Source organism: Equus asinus, chromosome 24, assembly GCF_041296235.1.
Source record: "Equus asinus isolate D_3611 breed Donkey chromosome 24, EquAss-T2T_v2, whole genome shotgun sequence".
NCBI lineage: Eukaryota > Metazoa > Chordata > Mammalia > Perissodactyla > Equidae > Equus > Equus asinus.
The window spans coordinates 27,243,412-27,266,906 of record NC_091813.1 but is presented as its reverse complement, the minus strand read 5'-3'; the positions used below and the strand labels follow the sequence as shown (position 1 = coordinate 27,266,906).

The window sequence follows — 23,495 nt, the reverse complement described above, 5'->3', positions numbered from 1 at the left end:
CACTAAGTGTGTTGAGGCTCTGTGCTTCCGTGGTTGCTTCTCCTCCTCCTTGGAAATGGGGCCTTACTTAAGCTCTTCTCTCAGAGACAGCCCTTCAGCCTTGCTGAACATGACCTCCCTGTGTTTGATTTCATCTATTGATGATGGGCATAGCTCTTCTTCTTTCGGTTTGTTAATAGGCTTCATTTGGAGGAGCCGAGTGAGTAGTTGAATCAGTCTGTTTTGTATCTGAGATGTGTTTGTATTCCTATATTGTTATCTTCAGTGTTCAAAAGACTTCAGATTCCTTCAGCACTTGACTGCTGTTACCTGAGCTTACTGAGAGCCCAGGAGTATGAAATGGTTTCTCCCAAAAGGTGAATAAATTCAAAAGGTGACTTCTCCCCAAAATGAGTCTGTTTGGATGTCTCATCGTCCTTGGGAGAGGCTTGGGATTCAGTTTGCCTTGTTGCCTGGAGACCTCAGCTCTCTAGTGGTCTTAACAAAAGTTATGATTTTACAGATTATCTGCTTTTTTATTGTCAGTTTAGAAGCAGTGTTCTCTGGCCACTTTTTACATTGTAAGTGAAAGTGGAACTTTCCCTTAAACCAACTGTTTAAAGATAACTTTAAAGAAGCTAAATTCTTTCAAGATTATGAGTATAGACCTATAGAATTAATGAGGGGAAAAAACTTTCCTAATGTTATTCAGCTGGTACTTGTAGCTTGGGATAACATCTGCAGTGACAGTCTCGTATAATTTGAAGTATGCGCTAACTCAGAGACAGGTGAAAATAGTGGAAACATGTAGTAAATGACTTAAATACTGGCTGTAATGGTGACGACACTGATATAGAAGATGTGCAAAACAAGTTTGGATACATTTTCTTTCAAGAATTGTGAATGGGAAAAAGCAGTATTTTTAACATAACATTTTACGTATATGATTTCAAATGTGAACAAATCAATTAATGGTAAATTATATAATGTTAATGAAATGTTTATGTTTCATCTCTATTCTTAAAAAAAACCTTTTCTTCCCTTCCAAGAATTTTACCTCCCTCTGTATGCGCCTATTTATATAGTACATGCTACAATAAGTACATTTAAAGCCTGTAAATTTTAAATGATTAGAGAACCTACATAGGTAGGAACTTTGCAGAAATCTTTGGAGCATTTGTTTCAGAGACTCCGAGAAGTCTTTCTTTGGTTATTTCCTTATTTTTAGTTAAAATCTGATTGAAATCTGTTCTGAGTGATTTTACGTTTTTCGCTGTGTGACTTGAAGCTAGTTACTTAGTCTCTGATGGCCTCAGTTTCCTTTTCTGGCATATTGAATAATAGTACAAAACTCCGAAGTACATATCTTGTGAGGTGTTGTGTGTTTTGAATGAAATATACTAAGAACCAGGCACAACAACACTTGATAGTAGGTCCTTAATACATGATAGGTGATGTTGTAAGTGTTGATGTGTTAAAGAAAGAAAGTAATCAGGGCTGGCCCCGTGGCCGAGTGGTTAAGTCTGTGCGCTCCGCTGCAGGCGGCCCAGTGTTTCGTTGGTTCGAATCCTGGGCACGGACATGGCACTGCTCATCAAACCACGCTGAGGCAGCGTCCCACATGCTACAACTAGAAGGACCCACAACGAAGAATATACAACTATGTACTGGGGGGCTTTGGGGAGAAAAAGGAAAAAATAAAATCTTTAAAAAAAAAAAAAAGAAAGAAAGTAATCTCATCTGGAGTAATCAACAGGGAGTTAAACAAGAATAAAACAAGGAATATCTCTTGTTTTGAACCAAGCAATTTCATAGTCCCTTAAATTCTCTGATTCATAAAAAGTTAGGGTAAAACAAAAAATGAAGTTACTTTCTTTTCTACAACAGGTAACATGTTATCTAGAGTCTTGCTGACTCTATACTTTATACTGTTACTTTATACAGACTTTATATACAGGGACTGTCCATTATATGAATTTGAGAAGTTTGGTTTAAGAATGGAAAAGCTATGTTTACTGCCATAGATGATGTACCTATAATTAAAGGAGAACAGATTCTTTTAACCTTTAAAATATCTTTTTTAAAAGAGATGATTTTGTATTTGGTTTTCGTTGCATTATTCCTCAGCAGAATTTGTGCTATGAATTCAGCAGCTTACCTTTTCTTACATGGTGGGATACACGAAGTATCAAGGTTATACATTTTTGTCTTGTTCAAACCTTTACCCATCACTAGTTTATGGATATTTGAGAAAAGTCAAAATGGAACACAAAGGTCTTATATGTATATGCTCAATATGAGCACAAGTTCCTAAAGTTCCTCCAGGAAAAAATTTTATATATTGCATATATAAAACAATAGCTTTAGTTAACATTACCTTCCAAATTTCCAGCAAGACTGTAAGCTGTTTTGACCCTTTGGTGCTTAGGGCTTATTTTTTCTATCTTGCAAGTATTACTGGACCAAAGTGGGTATGCTGTGTGTATGGTGAGTTGAAATCAGAGTCTTCACTAGAAGTAGTTGTCACACAAAGTAAAATTTATTTGCCGTAAATAAAGAGACCCTGTGGAATTTTTTCCCAAAGCCGTGCTTCTCTGGGCAAGGGAAAGCAGGTGTCTTTTATTTTGGGTGGGGGATGAATATTCAAAGGGGAAGTTTTATCCTCACATGTAGAGGTGGGTATTAGCTTGAGCAGACAGTCTGAAGACATGCTCTCATATACATTGCATGTTATGCTAATAAAGGCTTGGCCTCCTCCTGCAGTGGAGATTTTAGTATTAAAATGAAGCAAAGGGTGACTTGAGGTCATCTCCCGGGCTGTCTGCACATGCGCTTCTCTTGCGGTGGGGCTTGGCCTGGTTTGGTAGATGAGGGTCTCTCTTCCTAACATAGCTCTGAGAAACAGCCTTGAGGAAGTGTTAGGCACTTTTGAAACTTTCTTTGAACTGCTTAGGGCGTACACCGGTGACAAAAGGAATTTATAAGAAATCAGTACTTTTAATTCATATTGAATTTTTACTTTGGCAAATTTCCTCCTCACTTGGCTAGATCATTTAAAGCTATGAGTGAATTGGAGACAAATGTGTGAATCTCAGGACTGTCCTGAAATTTCTGCCCATTTGGCCAAACTCTGGATAATAAGGCTCTGAGTCCTAATTTGCCAGCTCCTCACTTTCTTAGTATTGTAATAAGAGGAAAAAACAAAAAAGAAAATATTAAGAGCGTTACAGTTTTTTTGAAAAAATTATGGTAAAATATACATAACATAAAATTTGCTAGTTTAACTATTTTTAAACATATAGTTCAGTGGCATTGAGTACATTCACATTGTTGTGCAACCAGCACCATTATCCATGTACAGATCTTTTTCATCTTTCCAAACTGAAACTCTGTATCCATTAAAACGCTAACTCATTCTCCCCTCTCCCAGCCTCTCTAATTTCTGTCTCTATGAATTTGACTAAGGGACATTAGAGTTTTAAGGAAATGTAGATATTCAAATTCAAATTGGTCTTAAAGCAGTTAGAAACTAGGATTGCTCTTCTTTTTCTTTGCTGAACTGCCCTCAGTTTAGAGGAGTTACGGATTTTGAAGAATGAAATGGCAGAAAAGGTGAAGTCACAGTTTGGGAAGATTTTGTTGCATGTGAAATATACTTGAAATTTTGGTTGTTGCGTTTGGAATGCAAATCTCCCTGTAGGTGTAGTGGTTTCAAGAGGATGTGATTGTGGTCAAAAGAGATGTGTAACAGACAGCGTATCCAAAAGTTTGGAGATGCATGTTTGAATCCTAGACCTATCCTGAAGGTGCTATCAGTTGGTCAGACTCTGGATAATACAACCTTACCTGGCTCTGTGAAAGTATATTCTGTTCTTTTCTCTGAAATGCAAAAATCAATGTTTAGGGCCTCCATCAGTGATACACATGGTCAATTCTTCAAATAATAAAAATCTGTGAAAGAGAAGCATTTAAAACTGCTTGCTCAAGAGAGAACTAATTGGACCTGTAACTCTGCTGTTTAATAAATATGGCATTGAAAAAACTGTCATTTGTATTTTATGCTGTGTATCTTTTGTAATGCAGTTCTCTGCTTGGAAAAAACCCAAAAAGCAGGGCGAAAAAGAACGGTTACAAAATTCTCTGCTTGAGGGTTTGAGGGAGACACAGATAATATATTTTGGACTGCAATCCCCATGTCTGGTCTGGCTTATGGTTACAAATTCTCAGGGGATCTTGCCTCTCCTCCCGGCCTCCATCTATCCCCGAGCAAGTTTCTCTGCTGTCTCCTTTTTTGTGTGTTTATTTTTTATTCCGTTTATTTATTACATGCCAGGGTTTCTACTTTCACTTTGCTTTTCGCCTGTATGTCTCTCTTCCTTTTGTTCTGGCTCAGCAATGCATTTAAAAATATGTTTTTAATATTTTATCCATCGTTTTGATTGTTGTAGTTATGACTATTGTTCAAGGTATCTAGCCTGCCATGGAATGAAAATCTTCACATATTTAAAAAAAAAAAAAAACCAAAAAACTTCCAATATGTTAACCTAGATCCCTCGTGATTACCCATCTCCCCTATTTTGTATTTCAGTTCTTAAAGCTCATATATTAAGAAGTTTTTATACAGCTTACAAAAAATTAAAATAATTTTTAAGTGATTGTTATATTGATTATTATATTTCTAAAAATATGTGTATTTATTTTATAGCTACTTGAAGGAAATTTTGCCAAGGAAGTCAGCCATGAAATGGATGGACTTATCTTCCAGCCTACTGGAGTAAGTTCATTTGTCTGTGTTTATGTGTGTGTTGCCCTGGAGAGCAAAATTGCCCTCACGTGAGAACCCGTGCTCTATAGGGCAGTGTTTCTCAAAATGTGGCCTGTGGGCAAGGAGCATTAGCACCACCCAGAAAGTTATTACAAATGCAGCTCACCCCAGACCTACTGATTGGAAACTCTGAGAATGGAGTCCAGCAATTTGTGCAGTAACAAGCTCTCCAAGTGACTCGGATGCATGTTCAAGTATGAGAACCACTGCTCTATAGGAAAGAATTGTGTTTCATGCACTGTACCTCATCGCATGCTGCATTTTGCCCTCAATAACTCTCTCCTTAGAAATTAGGGTAGAGCTAGTTGTGAAGTTCTACAGAGAGACATCAAACTTTGTACCTGGAGAAAAGGGATGGGAACTAATACGTTAGAACACTATGTGTTAAACACTGTGTTATATATATTTACACATATAGTAATACTCTGCTATTTTGCAAATTTAGATATAATGTAATATGTGATTTCTCTTGTCTTCCTCCTAGCCCCCTTTGCCAAACAAGTAGAGAGAAAATCTTCTGTGGTCGAGGGAGGAAGAAGAGGTGGAGGAAAGTTAGAGGCTGGGGACAGAAATTGTAGAAAATGGTATCTTAGGAAGATGGAAGTTAGATCTTTGAGTTCCAGTATTTTCCAGGCCTAATCTCCCTAGATTGAAAGAAATAAAGTCTAGATTTAACAGTAATTGCAATTAATTTCATTGTGTTAAACTCATGGTTCAGACCTATGTGTATATAGGATTTTGATGTATGTAAGAGAAAGTGGCCTGACAAATAAGTGAGTTTCCGGGATGTCTAGTATAATTGGTTGATTTATTAGTCTGTTCCCATTCTAGTAGCCACACTTGTTATTACAGTGACTTTATAATTGATATCTGGTAAGGCATGTCTGCCAGTTCTTTGCCAAGATTTTCTTAAATATTTGTGGACATCTGGTTTAACATATAAATTTCAGAATCCATTCGTCAGGTTAACCAAAAATTCTTGATAGGAGTTTAATTGGAATCGGTTTGAATTTAGATTAATTTGGAGAAAATTGATGTTTTTACAACATTAAGTCATCTTCCCAATGAATAGGGTATAGCTCTTTTCATATCTTTTTCTGTTCTCTAATTGAGTTTGTTTTTAATTGTTAGTCTAATTTCTAGATATTTATTATTTTCCATTTTTATAATGTATCTTTTTAAATTTGGTACTTCTAATGTACTGCCACACTGTTGATTGATTTATTTTGTTGATTCAATAATCTTGATAAACACTCTTAGTTATAATAATTGTTGAATTTTATATATTGGCCAGGATCTCTAGTATTGGCTTAAATATTAACTCTCATTGGATGTAGGAGAGGAGACATGTATACCTTATTCTCAATCTCAAAGGGAATATGCTTAAATTTTCTCCATTACGTATGTTTTGGGTAGATTTCTGTGAGATACCTTTTATCATGTTAGGAAATTTTTGCTTCTATTCTTACAAAGGTTTTTTTCAATTGTAAATAGTTTTTGGGAGTTAACAAATACCTTTTCGGTATCTATTGAGGTTATCATGTCATTTTCCTTTTTATGACATTCAATGTAGTAAATTACAGTGATTTTCTCAAGTTGCCCATCCTTGCGTTCTGGGATAAATGCTACTTGATCGTGAGATATCATTTTTAATATGACTTTGGATCTGGATGTAATAGTCTCTTGAGGATTTCTACAACCTTATATTTAACAGTTTTTTCTCTTCTTTGTATATTCAAAATAAAGAAGGTAATACGATGGAAAAAATTACGTAAGTTCCAAGTAACACGTAATAATACATGCCCATGATTTGAAAAGTCAATTAAAATTCATGGTTTATACTGAAAAATAATTCAGTCTCGTCTCCCACCCTTCTCCACACCCAAAGTGCCACTCCTGGGAGGTAGTCATTTTCTGTTGTCTTGGCTGTTTGTTTTTTTCTTTTCCCTCTCTGTTTCTACAAAATCTGTTTATGTTGCTCTGTCTTGGTTTTCTGTTTTATACAGGATCTCCTTACTTCCTGCTACTGAAGGACAGGATTGAGCTCTAACTCCACCGACACTCCCTCACCCCTTCTCCTTGTGTCATTCTCTGATAGTTATATCACGTGTTTGGTCAAATGAATATTCAGTATTTGTATTTTTGTGCTGACATAAACATTGTTCACATCTGAGTCAAGTGGTATCATATAATATTTTCTTTCTTAGAAAAAATTTTTTTGCCTAGAGTTAGGAATTGCCTTATATTTTCATTTGTTAGGATTATCACTACTTCTCTTCAACTCTCTAAAAGAATTGTTAAATTTTTTTCAATACAATCAGATTTATCAAGTAATAATGTATCCAGTCCCGTTTTTACTTGAAGGCATTCCTTCTGAAGCCTTCCATTCTCTAGTCCTGCTGCATAGCTTCTTCTTTTTGGGATTTCTCTTCACTGTCTCATTCTGGGAATTCCTAGTTTGCAGAACAAAATGAAGGTTATATTATTACAAGGGACACAAAGAAACTTTTGGGGGTGATGGATATGCTTACTACATTAATGGTGATGATTTCACAGAGGATACGTACGTCAAAACGTATCCAACTACACACTTTAAAAATGTGCGGCTTTTTGTACGTCAGTTATAACTTAATCAAGTTGTTGGAAAAAAACGAGTAACACAGATTAAAAATAAAGGTGGCTTCCTAGGTTACCTAAAAAAAAAAAATGAAGGTTATATTTCTTTATTATTCAAACAATATAGCTTGGCCCATTCTCCTCACCCTTCCGAATCGCAGTGCATTGCAATATTGCAAGGACCGCTTTTTACTTTCTGGGTTCTTCCCTTTATGATTGTGCCCTGAGATTTTAAACTTATTCCATTTAAACTGTCCTGATTCCAGTCAATAGGTTCTAGAAAGGTGAAATTCTAATGAGTTCGTAGATTGACCCTACTGTTTTTGCATTTGCTGCCTTTATTACCAAATGTTGCTGTTGTTGAAGAATGGGTATTTCTAAATTACTCTTGTTAGTCTGATGATAGTATTCTGGGGTGTAAGGGGGATGGAGAAGTAGTTGCGAGGCTTCTTCCAGGTGACCTTAGGCATGAACACTTAATGTTACAGCTCTTTAGGCAACTCTCACACAGGCACACGCACATCAGAAAGCGATTCCTCTCTCGTTACTTTTAGACTGGCTTGGTCAAAGCAGTTTCCAGCCTCATGCACACCTTTGTCTAGAATTAAATCTTTCCCGTGACAGTCTAGCCCCTAGTCAGCAACCCGTGCCTTCCCCTTCGCGGACATGGAGCTTCTCAGGGTCTTGATGCCAGCTGATCTTATTCGGAGGCCGCCAGACCAAGAGTGATGTAATCCTGTGACTGAAAAGAGAAGCGGGTGTCAGCTTCAGTGAGATCTTGGATTCCTGCGCATTCTCGGTTTCTCCCCTGCTCTCCGTGGTGCAGGAGTAGTTTGCTTTTGCGAAGCCAAAAGTAGTGTTCTTTCCTATCTTTCCTCTTGAACAGTTGTTACTTAATTGCCAAATAGTCTCAGAAGTAAAACAGGTCACTTGATTATTCTCAAAGCAGAAAAGATCTTCTTCAAGATGCCTTGCTTTTTCTTACACTAGATAAGGAAGTAGCTACCACCCCACAAGGTACCTGTCGGTTATGTTTTTTTCTCACAAAAACTAGGGGCTTCTCTAAGGTTATTAGTCCTTTCCTTTCTTACTTATCTCTAAGTGTCCTGTGTCTAGGGTAGTGTTTGGCCCAACAGGTCTTAGAAAATGTTCATTAAAGAAGTGAAAATACACCCTTATGTTTTTCCCTAACCCTTCAGATTTGGCTGGTTTCATATTTTACCAATGTAGGCAAACATCTTTTAAATTTATAGCTATTTTATCTTCCTTTCTGCACATACATATATATAATCTAATTTATGCTGTATCTTTTTTTCTTTTAAGGAACTTTTCAGTGGCTTTCTTTAAATTTCTACTTGTTTCCTTGAAAAGTCCAGAATGCAAAAGCCTATTCTTCATGAAACAATAATATGAGCTTTGCTATTTGCGTATTCTTCTCAGAGACTTTCCAGTGGGTTAGAAGTGGTCTCTAGTTAGGCTAGTCATGGAATGTCTCTTTGGTTCTCCAGTTCTTCATCTGTAAAATGTACAGGCTATAACAGTTTAGCTGTGAAATTCTGTGATGATCATATTATGATCAATGTATGCAAATATAAATAAATACTTAAGAATTCCTTCTTCTTTGCCAGTATCTGTGAAAATGTATTAGATAAAGAATTTTTAATGAGAGAATAAAATCTTATTTTACTTTGCTAAAAACAATGTATCTATTAAATGAAAATTTAGACAGTTGCAGTAGATAAAATAGACTTCTTAAGAAGTTTATTCCTGTTTCTATTGCACATAGAAGTTCCTACTAATTTTTTTCTCCTGCCATAATTTCAATAGAATTTTCACTTTTATACACTTTGCCCCCTAAATTATTAAGATTATGTAGTATATGGAATGGCTCTGAAAGGGTAACATTTTGTTCTTCTGTGGACATTGTCACTTTCTTAATAATTTAGCATAACGGATTCTTAAATTAGTGTATATCTACAAAAGTCTCATTTCATTAGAAAAAATGTTTCACAGCTGCCTATTTTGGTAAAGTTTAATTGATGGTACAGTGCTATACTGTCCTAGTTATTAGTCTTTGGTTATCCTTTTTATTTTCCTTGAAAGGTTAATAATTTCAGTCTTATTTTTTGATTTATTTCATTTGTAATTACAATTTCTCATGATCATTTTTCTATGTAGTTTCTTATTTCTTAAAAGCAGACTTTACAGGGCTGGCCTGGTGGTATAGCAATTAAATTTGCGCACTTTGCTTTGGCGACCTAGGGTTAGCAGGTTCGGATCCTGGGCACGGACCTATGCACTGCTCATCAAGCCATGCTGTGACAGGCATCCCACATATAAGGTAGAGGAATGGGCACGGATGTAGGCTCAGGGCTAATCTTCCTCAGCAAAAAGAGGAGGATTGGTTGTGGGTACAGGCTCAGTGCTAATCTTCCTGAAAAAAAAAAGTACACTTTACCAACTCTAACTTAATTTTTACCACTAATATATACCTTTCACAGTGTTTGCAGTGTGCCCTTTAGTGGGACTTTGCTGTTAATTGGTAGAACAGCATCTGACTGTAAGGATGATATGGTTCTTAGTCACATGTCTACCCATTCTGTTTAATTCCCTGGTTCTTTTGCATTCCTACTGTATTTGTGTTAAATCTTCTAAAAGGTATTCTGAGTATCAGATATATTAACTCTGCCATGCAGAATAGGCTGCAATTTAGCCTAAATCCATTCAGGGTAAGCAGGAGGCAATTTTCTCAGTCACTCAAAATTTTGTTATATTATGTAATAACATTATAAAGTATTACTATATTTTATGGCCTTTGTTAATTTTTTCATTATTTTACTTTTGCACTTTCAATCTGATTTTTTATTCATTCTTACTGTGCCCTCAGTTTGGGCCACCATCACAGGAGTGGTTTTGTGTATTCCATTTTCAAACGTTTGATTTACCACTGCCACAGGTGAGACTGTACTTAGCTTCTACAAAGAATTTTATGACTTTTTACCTCTTTTAAAAGATGAAAATGTAAGTTTTTATTAAATAGGTGAACGTGAATGATAGTATCAAATGCTGTGTTTATGATATTCTGCTACAGAAAGCAGAATTTAAGATGTATTTTTCTAATAATTTATGACTTACGATTTGCCTTTTTGGCTTTTAAAGAAGGAATACTTAAGTTTTTTTTCTTAATTCTTTGGGATTTAAACCATTGTGCTCATACATTGTCATCAAGTTCCTTTTCTTTACCAGGTGAAATGGACTTTTTTTTTTTTTTTTAAAGATTTTATTTTTTCCTTTTTCTCCCCAAAGCCCCCCGGTACATAGTTGTATATTCTTTGTTGTGGGTTCTTCTAGTTGTGGCATGTGGGATGCTGCCTCAGCGTGGTTCGACGAGCAGTGTCATGTCCGCGCCCAGGATTCGAACCAACGAAACACTGGGCCGCCTGCAGCGGAGCGCGCGAACTTAACCGCTTGGCCACGGGGCCAGCCCCTGAAATGGACTTTTTATGATTGCTATTGCATGTTCAAAGGAAAAAAACTTAATTTTCCTTTTCAGATGCTGTAAGTTTTCTCTAAAAGGAAGAAGAAGAGAATTGGTTACAGACAGTTGTAGCTTCCAAGGATGTGATAGTCTTAATTTAGATCCCCGGTCTGGGGACAGGGCATTAAATGACACTGCATTGCACAATGAGAAATTTATTCCCATTCCAGTTTTTATTCATTGTCTCAGTTTATAAGGAAAACGTCCATTTATTTCTAGTTTTCAGTATCGAGGACTTGCTGATTTTTCCCTTTTCAACAAAATGAATGTGGGCCTAGTTTTACACTATTCAAAAGGCTATCCTAGGGGCCAGCCCCATGGGGTAGTGATTAAGTTCTGTGTGCTCTGCTTCAGCGGCCGGGGTCTATGGGTTTGGATCCTGAGTGCAGACCTACAACACTCATCAGCCATGCTGTGGCATGGAGGAGGATTGGCACAGATGTTAGCTCAGGGCTAATTTTCCTCAAGTAAGAAAAAAAAAAACAGGAGGAAGAATGGCAACACATGTTAGCTCAGGGCGAATCTTCCTCAGCAGGAAAAAAAGGCTATTCTACTAGAATTTAGTATCATTGATTCTTTTCCATCATAATCTCATTTTAGGACTACAGTAGTCCTCTCTTATCTGTAGTTTGATTTCTGTGGTTTCAGTTACCTGTGGTCAACTGGGGTCTGAAAATATAAATGCAAAATTCCAGAAATAAACAATCCATAGGTTTTAAATTGCATGCTGTTAAAAGTAGCAAGATGAAATCTTGTGCCGTTCCCCTTGGTCCCACCCTGGACATGAATCATCCCTTTGTCCAGCATATCTCTACGTACTGTATATGCTACCTGTGCATTAGTCACTTAGTAGCCATCTTGGTTATCTGGTATCAACAGTGCTTGTGTTCAAGTAACCCTTATTTTACTTAATAATGGCCCCAAAGGGCAAGAATAGTGATACTATCAATTTGGATATGCTAAAGAGAAGCTGTAAAGTGCTTCTTTTAAGTGAAAAAGTGAAAGTTCTCAACTTAATAAGGAAACAAAAAGAATCATATGCTGAGGTTGCTAAGGTCCATGGTAACTTTTATTACAGTATATTGTTATAATTGTTTTATATTAGTTATTTTATTATTATTTTATTTTTATTATTATTTTATTTTTATTCTATTTTTATTATTAGTTATTGTTAATCTCTTACTGTGCCTAATTTATCATAGGTATGTATGTATAGGAAAAAACATGATATATATAGGGTTTGGTACTGTGCAGTTTCAGACATCCACTGGGGGTCTTGGAACGTATCCTCTGTGGATAAGTGAGGACCACTGTACTCATTATTTAGGGTAAGATACTATTTTCTATTTATGGTGTAAATGGTATACCATTTGGTCTAAAATTTCCTGACTATCTTGGGGGGCCATTTTTCAGCCAACCACAGTTATCTAGCTTGATATGGCATTTCCACCTGATAGCTGTAGATGCTAATACCCAGTGTAATTTCTGATTCTCTCCTTGTAAAATCTGTAAATTACCTTCCCTCGTTAGGCTTTCTGTTTAAAGCAAGTTCTGAATGAGAAGTTTAGGACTCTTAATCAGGCGAGGAACTTTTTAATGTAAAATTTGCCAACATTTCTAAATTTTTCTTCTGGAGAAGTCTAAAATCTTTGATGAACTCTGCTTTAATAATTAAGTGCAGGCAGAGTAAGTGGTAGACTGTTTTGACAAAATAATACAGCATATTAAATGTAGCCTGTATTTTTTATCATGTTAAAATATGTATAAATTTTTTCCCTTTATTTTTATTTTATTTTGTTTTTTTGGTGAGGAAGATTGGCCCTGAGCTAACATCTGTGCCAGTCTTCCTCTGTTTTGTATGTGGGTGCCGCCACAGTATGGCTTGATGAGTGGTATGTAGGTCCACTTCCGGCATCTGAACCTGTGAACCCTGGGCCACCAAAGCAGAGTGCACAAACTTAACCACTGTGTCACCCAGCCAGCCCCTTTACCCTTTATTTTTAAATTGAGGGATATCCAAATGTTAAAATGTATAGTTCTTTTCTCTGGAATCCTTCAGCCTGTCCAAAGATAAAGCCTCCAGTCTCTTGCTAGGTGGCATTTGCCTGGCTGGTAACATTCTCGGAATAGAGAAGATAAGGACTGAGGGCTCGCTCTTCAGTAGGTAAACGTTTACTTAACTCTCCAGCTTTCAGTGTTCCTCTTCTGTGATACTTGAATCTTCTGGACTGGAGCTTCTGTCCTTCACTTTTTCCGCAGAATAAACTATCTCCTGCCTTTTGCCTAGGGTGGAGGAGGGAAGCTCCTTATATAGATTTTCAACCAGTCTCCTTGTTTTCAGTACCATGCCTCATCTCTCCTCCCCTGGCAGCCTTCTCAGTTCCTTGTTCCTTATATTACCTCATCCATTCTGGGAACTGCAGCATGCAGCGTGAAGTCTTTGCATTGATACCCTTCTCTACAAGCACTTAGTATTCCATTTTCTTTGCTCTGTTAATGTCTCCATGTACTTCCTATCTTTCTAAAAGGTATCGACATATTGTTTTCTGCTGTTGTCTTCTCTCCTGTTTTTCCTTTTCTGTTGATGGCTCTTTTCTGTATCTCCCATTTTAGTGAATTTTCAAATCAGAGAGGTTATAAATGCACATGTTTAATCCACCACATTTATCAGAAAATCCCCAAACTTCTCACAATGTGATGTTGCATCTGTTGGCTCTCTTGAGCCAATGATTCAAATAAAGGAAGAAAGGGACTGTTTTGAGTGACCAGCCTGGTGATCTGAGTGAGTCTGCATAATGTGGAGAGGAAGTCCTGGTCAAGGGTGGCCAAAGCCTGGTTTGTTAAAACTTGCAATCCATTGTCTGATGCCACAGGAATATTTCAAAGGCAAATGAATGGGGAACGATGAAGAGGATTCCTGGTGCAGCTGCTTGTGAAAGACTCCTTGGCCTACATTTGTTTGGTGCTAGTTACTTAAAACTTAGCAAGAAGTTAATTCTGTTCCATTTCATTAATTATAGTGAGTGAATTAAAGTTGAATAAAAGATAGATATTACTACTGCTAAAAAGAAGAAAAGAAAATATTTTGAATCCTGGCAAAATATTGAAGAATAGTGGTAAAGATACTATGTTAAAGTGATGGTGCTATTGAGGACAAAACCCCAAAAACCAGCTTAGAAGAAAGTTCCTTTTCCTTTTGGTTTAATGTTCTCTTTTTTGGAGATGTAACTTTATAACACATCCAGAATTACACACAGTTTATTACTTTTATAAGAAAAAGGAAATGCAAAGTTAATTGGTGGTATATTCAGGAAAATAAAGCTTAGGATATTTATTTGTGTTTATAAAGAAATGAACCAGTATCTGATATCTAATAAAACACAGAGCAGTCATTAATTATCATCAAAGCCTCAGTTTAAACAGGGTAGATTAAACTGCATTTACAGAATTATAGAAAATCAGAGCTGAAATGGTAATTCCAAGTTTATCTAGCCCAAAGGTTTCAAAACACTAGTTTCCAAAATTCTAGGTTTCTGTGAACTGCCTCAGGGGGTCTAATAGAGAGATAAGGTACTAGGTACACATTCTGTTTACATCACAGTGGCCCTGATTTATTTCTTTTATATGTTGTACTTCTAGGTAAGATTGTTTTAAAAAGGGCTCCACCTAAGTAAATACTGTTTGAATCAACTGCTTTTTGAAAGGTCATCAGTGATCTCTTTATTGCAAAAACAAGATCGTTTTTCAGCCCTTTTCTTACTCAATCCTCTAGTGCTAGTCTATAGTGCTGTCCACTCCTTGAAATACTCTCTTCCATGGCTTCTATGACACTGCCTGCTCCTGATTCCTTTTTGTCTGAGGCCATTTCTCCTCTGTCTCATTCAAGCTCTTCATCTTCTACTAGCTCTCAAAGTTCAGAGTTTCTCAAGGCTCAGGGTCCTGGACCTTCATTCTTTCTCATGCTCTGCTCTCTCCCTAGAAATCTCATTCATACCCGTGGCCTCAGTTATCGCCTGTAAGCCTATGACTCAGACTTTTGATTTATATTTCAGCTCCAGAGTTGTTTATCTAGTTGCCTATCTTGATATCATGCTTTGAATTTTCAGAAACACCAGAAACTGTATTTATTTTAAAGCTGAACTCCATCTCTACTCCCAAAACAATCAAACAAGCCAACGTACAAGCTGTACAAACTGATCCTTTCCCAGCATTTTCTACCTCAGTTACTTAAATGAGAAATCTAGATGTCATCTTTGACACATCCTATTTCGTCCCTCTCATCTATCTCTCAGTTTTGCTTTATTTCCTAAATATCTCTTAAATTATTCTCTTTTCTCTCCGTAACCACTACCACAACTCTAATTTGACTTGTCATTCATTGCCGCTTGCCTGGACCACTGCAGTGACATCCTAATTGGTCTTGCAACATCCGCTTTGTCTCCTTCCAGTCTTTTCTTCATACTACATCTCTACAGAGTGAGCTGCTTCCTTAATCTCTACCAATTTCTTCTTGCTTTCAGGTTAAAGACCAAAATTAGATTTGAAGCCAGTTTGCTCTCTTCTTTATCACATGCTGCCTTTTGGTTTCTCCATGTCTTTTTTCTGGTTTTGTTTTTGAGGAAGATGGGCCCTGAGCTAACATCTGCTGCCAATCCTCCTCTTTTTGCTGAGGAAGACTGGCCCTGGGCTAACATCGGTGCCTGTCTTCCTCTACTTTATATGTGGGACGCCTACCACAGCATGGCGTGCCAAGCGGTGCTGTGCCTGCACCTGGGATCTGAACTTAACTGCTGTGCCGCTGGGCCAGCCCCTCTCCATGTGTTTTGTTGTTGATGCAAAAATAACTGATATTTTTATTTAAAGGTGACTTAATTACTTTATTCACAAATAGTGTTTTTAAAAATTTGAACTGTAAGCTATAGTTGACAAAATATTTAAATATCTTGAGAAAAATGGGTATTTCTTCAAAGAAAAAATTAGCTATTTAATATAAACCGATATTCTAAGGTTTAAAGTTCCAACTTTGATCAAACCAAAGTGATTCTTTTAAAAGAGAAGCATTTTCAAATTGAATTTTCCATCTGGTTATTAGTCTATACCGTAAACCAATTCGGTTTTATTAGACTCTTGTATATGAGGCTTTCAGTTTTATGATTTCATTGACATTTTGAATTGCTAATCTTTTGTAAATGGTTTGTCACCTAAAAATGAATATTTTAAAATGACCATTTGGCATTTTTAATATGCTATAGATAGTAGATATTTTACTTGAAAGCTATTAGATCTTTTATTTTAATTCACAAAGTTGATAATATTTATTTACTAGCTTTTACAAGAGGATTTTAATTATTTATGTAGCATAGTAAATTTTCATTTGTGCTAATAACTGATTAATTTCTAACCCTTAAAAAATCATATTTGATTTTGCTTTTGTCATCTGGAGACACTTAGTTTCTAATAAGAATTTTTGTGCCATTAATAACCATCACTATGAAATAAAAACAATTATATACAATAAATTGCAAAATAGAGGTAATACAAAATTATTGAAATTATTTTCTTTAAAGAAAAGACTTTTCTTGTTTTATCTACCAGCTGTACTATGATTAGTAAAACATTTATTTCTATATTGAGTCTAGAGTATTTACTCTCAAGCAATAGTGATGTGATTTTTTTTTTTATGTTTTCATCACTATCGTGATTTTCTGTAAGGTAGGTCAGCTTGATTGTATGTCTCTGGCATTAATCAGTTTGCATGTAAATTGAGTCAGCTTTGATTTTAATACTGCTTTCTTGTGAAATATTAATGTTTTTATTAAATCTTTACTGCTGCCAGGTATATTGAATGTTATGGATAGATTGTAAAATGAAAATTGGAATTAGTCTAACGCCTTGTCTTGAAGTACATGACGAATTAGAGTGGTTTTCCTCTGTAGCAGGGCTGACGTTACCATGGTGAGAGCTTCTGTTGCCATGACATTTGCTTGCATATTTTGATAGATCTTCAATTGAAGAAGGGGTCTGTTTCCTGGCAGACTGGAAAAGTGTCATTCTGTCTTTTCCAAAAATGTGTTATTTTCTGTTGAAAAATATAATAATTTCCAAAGAATTGTAATAGTGAGGTACCAGGGAAGAAAATACACCTTGTTTATTTTTAATTTTTCTCGTTGTTCAACTTTTAGAACACAGCAAAATATTCTTAGCTTGCTTTGTCAAAGGAAGAAAAAGGAGAACATTTTTCTAGTTTTCTTAATAAATAAAATATTGGCTTTTCGATTGAATTTTGTTGACAAAATAAATAAGTAAAGATGAATAATGTGTAATCAGTTTCAGCTAGATATAGATATAGAATGTTACTATACAATTAAAAGACACAGTTAATGGTGATATACTGGTAGCAGAGAAAGAGGAAATAGATATAAATAAGGACTTCCCCAAAATGAAAGAATCAATGAATTCCAAGAGGGTAAATATATAAAGTGCAAAATCAGTTTTCATATAAATGATACATATTAAACACAATGAATTAAACACAATGAATTATTATAACTTATGTTTAATGTTGAAACATTAATGGTAGCTATGTTTTTGAAAATTGTGTTTTACAGTGGTACATTTTCAATTTTAATTTTTAACTGGATAAAGAAATTTTAACATGTAGTAAAAAGAAAATTGAGGTCTCCCTCTTCCAATTCTTCCCTCCCTCGGTTATCTGTTGTTGTTAGTTTTTAACTTCTGTTTTCATAGTTTCTTTATGCATTTATAAGCAAATACAAATATGTTAATATACCGTCTTATTCCTAGCCCATGTTTCAAGAAAGGTAACATAGTATTTTGCATTCTACTTTTCAGAATTTGTCCAGCTGTATTTTTTAATATATATTTTGTTAGTGCTCTAATTTTAGCATCTGGGGACATATTGGAATCAGCAAAAAGATAGGGCTTATTGTTGACATCTCCCATCCCTTTTGCTATGGCAGTTCAGAATTTTAGAAGGAAATGTTTAAAAACACACATTTTGTCAATTTAGAATAAAAAAATTGATTTTCCTTTTATTGTTGAAGTTCATTGATTACTTTAGTGGTTCTTTCTACTGGAAGACCAATTTATTTTGTAAAAACTATGAACTGAAATAGTCTATAATGAGTATATATTTAGACATCTGTTTCTTCTGCCTCAAACTGTTTTCTTCTTTTCTGTATTGCCACCATTCATCCTTTGAATATCAAGTTAGCTGTTGCTTCCTTGAGGCAGCCTGTTCTGACTGGGTGTGCCTCTCCCGTGTTCCCACAATACTCTTGTTGGCCTCATAGCATTTAACACCAGAGTGTGATTTTTAGTTATTTTAAGAATTCTAATTTCCCTAATTAGACTATAAGTACCATGAAAGCAGAGACCATATCTGTCTCATTTACAATGATATTTTTAGTACCTATAATATAGTAGGCTCTCGGGATGAATATTAAGTACTGTGTTTTATATGTATGCCTTCTGAATGCCTCAGTTCCTCAGATTCACTGTACTTTGTCCTGTTGCTACTTAAATTCATCCTTTTTCCCTATAGCTCTGCTTAAATTTCACTTCCTCTGGGAAGTTCCTCTTGATCTTTTTGATTATGTTATATTCCCTGTTACATGCTGTCATAGCCCTCTGAACTGCACATTTCGTGAAACTTCTCACAGTCTATTGTAATTCTTGCTTTCTGTTTGTCATCTCTCTTTCAGGGTGGTGTGTGTGTGTGTGTGTATTTCCATATCCAGTAATATGGCATAAAATTATGAAATTATTTTGTTATGAAGTTTTTGGGAACTTCTGAGTCAGATTTATTAAATCACTGATGTTCAGAGAAATTGAATTGTTTTGCTAAACTGAAATTTTGAGAGGAGGGCACAATTACTGCCACTTATTTTTTAACTGAAATTATCTGCCTTACAACTGAGAGCGTGGGCTATCATCCCAATTCTTAATACCAGTACTAGGAGCATAGAACATTATTTTGGTGATACTGTGCAGTACAAATAAGCAAAAAGGCAGTTAATGTAGTTGATGTATAAAATAACCAGGCTGCAGATGTTATTTGTATCTAGAGTTTGATCACCTATCAGTAGATCACTTTTATATAGACTTGTGTCTACTAGAGAAGATGAGAAACTCTGTGAGAGTCTACTAGCTTTAAAAGTTAATGGAATTTTATGTCAGATGACGTTAGTCTTGGATATTAAGTGAGAGTTAATCCTGAGTTGTGGCATATTTTAGTTAATTTCTTCATCTAATAATTTGGGTGCCTGCTATATGTCATACCCATTGCTGAGTTTTGAAAGTAATAAAAGTAGGTAAAGGCAGGATTTCTGCCCTTAAAAGGGCCTACATTCTATGAAGAAACTTGACATACTAATAAATTACATTGTGGTGTGTCAGGTGAAAGAGCTCAGACTGGTGGAGTAGGGGAGGCATTTTGGTGGTTGCCGAGAGTAGGGTCAGGGTGCACTGGGAGATCGGGCCTATGCTAAAGATAAGACAGGGTGCTTGGGTCCGGAGGCTTTCGCTGGTGCCTGGGTGGAAGAGGTCAGCTAAGTGGTTTAGGTGCTGAAGAAGTTTTTTAGGTTGTCTGACCTCTCTTTCTGCCGGGCAGGCCACTTGCCAGTTTCCCCTCCTACTCACCACTCCATACAAAACAAGATCGAGTAATTAGAAAACAGCTGACTTAAAATTGATTTCCTTTGGAAAAGTTTTATAATCTCATCTCATGAGATCATCTAACCCAACCTTTTCAACCTGTCATCATTTGCTTTTTGGACAAATGGTAGATTTTATTTTGTTGATGGTAGAAAGATTTCTGTATTACTGGGATTTAGGAATTTTTTGGACAAGTCATCACTGTTCTGGTTATCAATTTATCTGTAAAAAGAGAGAGTTTACTGTCTGCTTTCAGGGCCCTTCATTTTTCTAGTATCCTTACCTAGTTCTGTTCATTGATCTTGATACTAACTGGGTATTTTCATTTAACCTGCCTTTATCCTGGTTTCCTTATTGGGTAAATTTTAAAATCGCTAGTAGGTCAATGGAACTGCTCAGATATAGAAACTAAAGCTGAAGTTTCAGAAGTCTTTATATAACTATAGTTTTCTCAAAAATTGTTTCATTAGGATGTAAGCCACGGGTTATTTTATGTTAAAACAACAATAACGAGAAGAAATTAATTTAGACTTGTGAGTAAGATAATAGAAATAGTAACCTGAATGTATTTTTGAGTAATTTTTCCAAGCTGAGTAAACCAAGAACTGCATCAATTCTCTAATAATTTTACTCTCAACACACAACTGCAGTTTCCATAAATAGCAGTAAAACCTTTGTAAGTAAATAAGCAGTGTCAGCAAGCTTTTGAAAACAGAATTCTCCATTTCCTTCCCCTGCTTCTTTCCATGATACTTCTCCCTACTCTCTCCAAATTTGTGATTTTTTCAGAAATGGAGTGCCAGTACCTTGATGTATTTTATTGGAGAACAGCTCTACCCTCTCTGCATCATAGAATAGTGAGCCAACTTAGTCTCAGAAAACTTGAGCAAACTTCTCAACTGAGGTACTTCCTGGTCCCATTGCCTAGAGCTTTCTTGTAACCTAATTTGTTTTTCAAAATTCAGTGCATGCATGTTTCTTATTCATGAAAACTTCCTTTGTCCTCATCCCCCCGATTTTGATGTTTCTCTGTTGTACTTCCTTATCAACTCTTGTTTATGTTCATTTTAACACCTCTGTAATCTCTTGCAAATTAGATCAAAAGCCACCTTGTGCTTGAGCTCCCTGTCTTGTTAGTCTTTGTGTCGTCTCCAGCTAGTATGGTACCAGGCACATAATAGGCACTTAGTATTGAATGGATGACTTTTCCTCCATACGGCATATTTATATGTCTTGTTTGGTACGATAGATATTTGCTGTTTACTTCTCAGTGAAATATGGACAAAGGATCTAATCAAGTCACTAAGTCTAGAGTTGTTTACTCTTCTATCCAGTAGCTTTACCAATTAGAATTTTTTCTGTTTTCTTTAAAACTAAATGAAAATGAAACTAATATTATGGTAAGGCCGGGGATCTTAGCTTCAGGATGTGATCCTTGTGAAGAAGGCATTATGTTTCTGGTTTGAGTAGAGCCTGGATGGAATATGTGTTATGATAACACAACTGCTCACATTTACTAGTGGCAATCGCACAGTAGCATAGGGCTGCAAAGCATTTCAGATGTCTCTGGTCTAGGTATCTTGTTTTAGGCAAGCAAAATGCTATTATTGCATTTTTATAAGCGAGATCGATGAAGCCCACCCTTTGAACTTGCTTGAAGTCGTGAAGTTAGTAGTTAGTAGAGACAAAGAGGAACTAAACATCTTGTCCTCTTTGCTGTTATTACTGCTAGCTTCCTTTATATGAGAGTTTCTCAACTTTGGTACAGTTGACATTTGGGGCTGGATAATTCTTTGTTGTGGGCAGCTGTCCTATGCATTGTGGGATGTTTAGAAACATCCCTGGCCTCTACCCACTAGATGGCAGCAGCACTCTCTCCGCTCCCCAGTGTGACAACCAAAAATGCAAGCGTTGCCAAATATCCCCTGGGGGGCAAAATCGCCCCTAGTTGAGAACCACTGCTTTATCCAACAAGTATATCACTTATGCTTCCATTTCATTTTCTCTCTATTTTAGTTTTAGAGACTTCTCTGTGGCACGTGGCCATCCTCTCCCTCTAAGCCAGGTTCTGCTCTCATTTGGTAAACACTTTCCTAAACATCTTACTTTGTTGCCTGACATTTGCATTCATTATTTTTTCTTTAAGATGATAATGGATGTCTCAGGTTATATTGGTAATTGTTTTCGGACATAGTCTATCCCTAATTTTTTATTTGACAGCTCAGCTGATAAAACCAGATTTATTTCTATAGAACTAAGTATTGTATGTATCAGTTAAATATAGCTTAGATAATTATTTTAATGTAGATACATGCTGGTGAGTTTAATGAAATTAAAATGCATTGCTCCCTAATTATACATTGGAACACGTATCTTGAAAGGATGTTTTGGTATCCTTGTTTATAGTTCAGCAAGATTTTGTATTTCAAATTTGATAACTCATAAATATTTATTTTTAAAAGGCTTAAGTCCCTGTATTATCTAGTATTTTTGTCCTTATTGTTTTGGGGATCATGAAAAAACGATTTTTTTCATAGTGAATTGATACATATAATCTTTGACGAATATTGCTAATTTAAGTCATTTCATAATCTAAAATATTCTATTTAGAAAATAAATTTAAATACACCTGAGACTAATATTTTGTAATGTTTTAAAATTTTGCACTTTATCATTTTTATTAAGTATTTATTGAACATTTTACTAGGTGTTTTGTAGGCATATAATTAGACCTGATTTTTGCTGAAGTAGAATTTACATTCTAAAAGGTATTTACATTTTACTCATGGAATCTGTCATTGTTGAATTTACATTTGGTAGTTGAGAACTACAGTATTTTAAAAGTATAATTTTCTAAAATTTCTTATCATGCATTTCATTAATTTTCATAAAGGTCTTTGGATTCCCAATAATATCAAGTCTAGTATTTCACATTAATATAAATGGTTTGGTGTGCAGTGAGATGAGGAATGACTTAAGTTTCTGAATTATTGCTTTGTAAAAACAGAAGAGTTAGTGCACACTATTTTCTCATTAGACAACACTGAGTCTTGATTTCCAGAGAGAAGAATGTGTAGGATATTTAATATCTATTCAATAATATTATGTATTAAAATTCTTTTTAGAATTTGTTATTAGGTACCTATTATGAAATATTTTAAAACTGTGCAATCCTTAAACTTTCCTAAATTTAATAACTTGGATATTTGTTTCTAAGTGGTTCCATACTCGCATCATATAAATAAGTAGGGAGCAGAAGTAAATGGTAGTTTGTCTGTAAGTACGATATTGCCAGGGCAGAGCCTGCAAAAAGGGTTGGGGTGGGGTGCTGACACTCCTTTCTCCTCTTACTCTTTTTTTTACCCCTCACTACTATAGTGAAGCACTCTTACTAAAGATCTGTGACATTTCTGTCAGATATGCTTTATTCGAAAAAATAAAAAAATCTTATCAAATTCTTTTCATTAATTGGTTGACAACTGGAAAATGTTGCAATTTTAGCATTTATAAAAAAATTTATATTCAGCAAGTCTAAAGAGATTTATTTGTGATCATCCTGAAGGATGTATGTTACATAAATGAATCTCTTGGGGCAAATAGACAGACAGAAACTTCCACTGAAATATTTTATGTTTGATTTTATATTCAATCATGTTTAAACACAAGACTTGGGGAAAAATAGCATACATTATGTTCTTCAGTTTGATACAGATAAAAGTTTTTATTTATTTTTATTGTTTTGGTGAGGAAGATTGGTCCTGAGCTAACATCTGTGCCAGTCTTCCTCTGTTTTGTATGTGTGATGCTGCCACAGTGTGGCTTTGTGAGCGATGTGTAGGTCTGCACCCAGGATCTGAACCT

General features: G+C 35.6%; 1 protein-coding gene across 1 annotated transcript in view; it reads left to right on the top strand.

Moving 5' to 3' along the window:
* The window catches only part of RNGTT (RNA guanylyltransferase and 5'-phosphatase), a 281,137-nt gene that overhangs the window by 143,597 nt on the left and 114,045 nt on the right, over positions 1 to 23,495 (top strand). Inside the window, exon 12 of the mRNA XM_044757216.2 lies at positions 4,685 to 4,753. Within this exon, the coding sequence (XP_044613151.1) occupies positions 4,685 to 4,753 (69 nt within the window). The remainder of the gene's footprint in view (positions 1 to 4,684; positions 4,754 to 23,495) is intronic.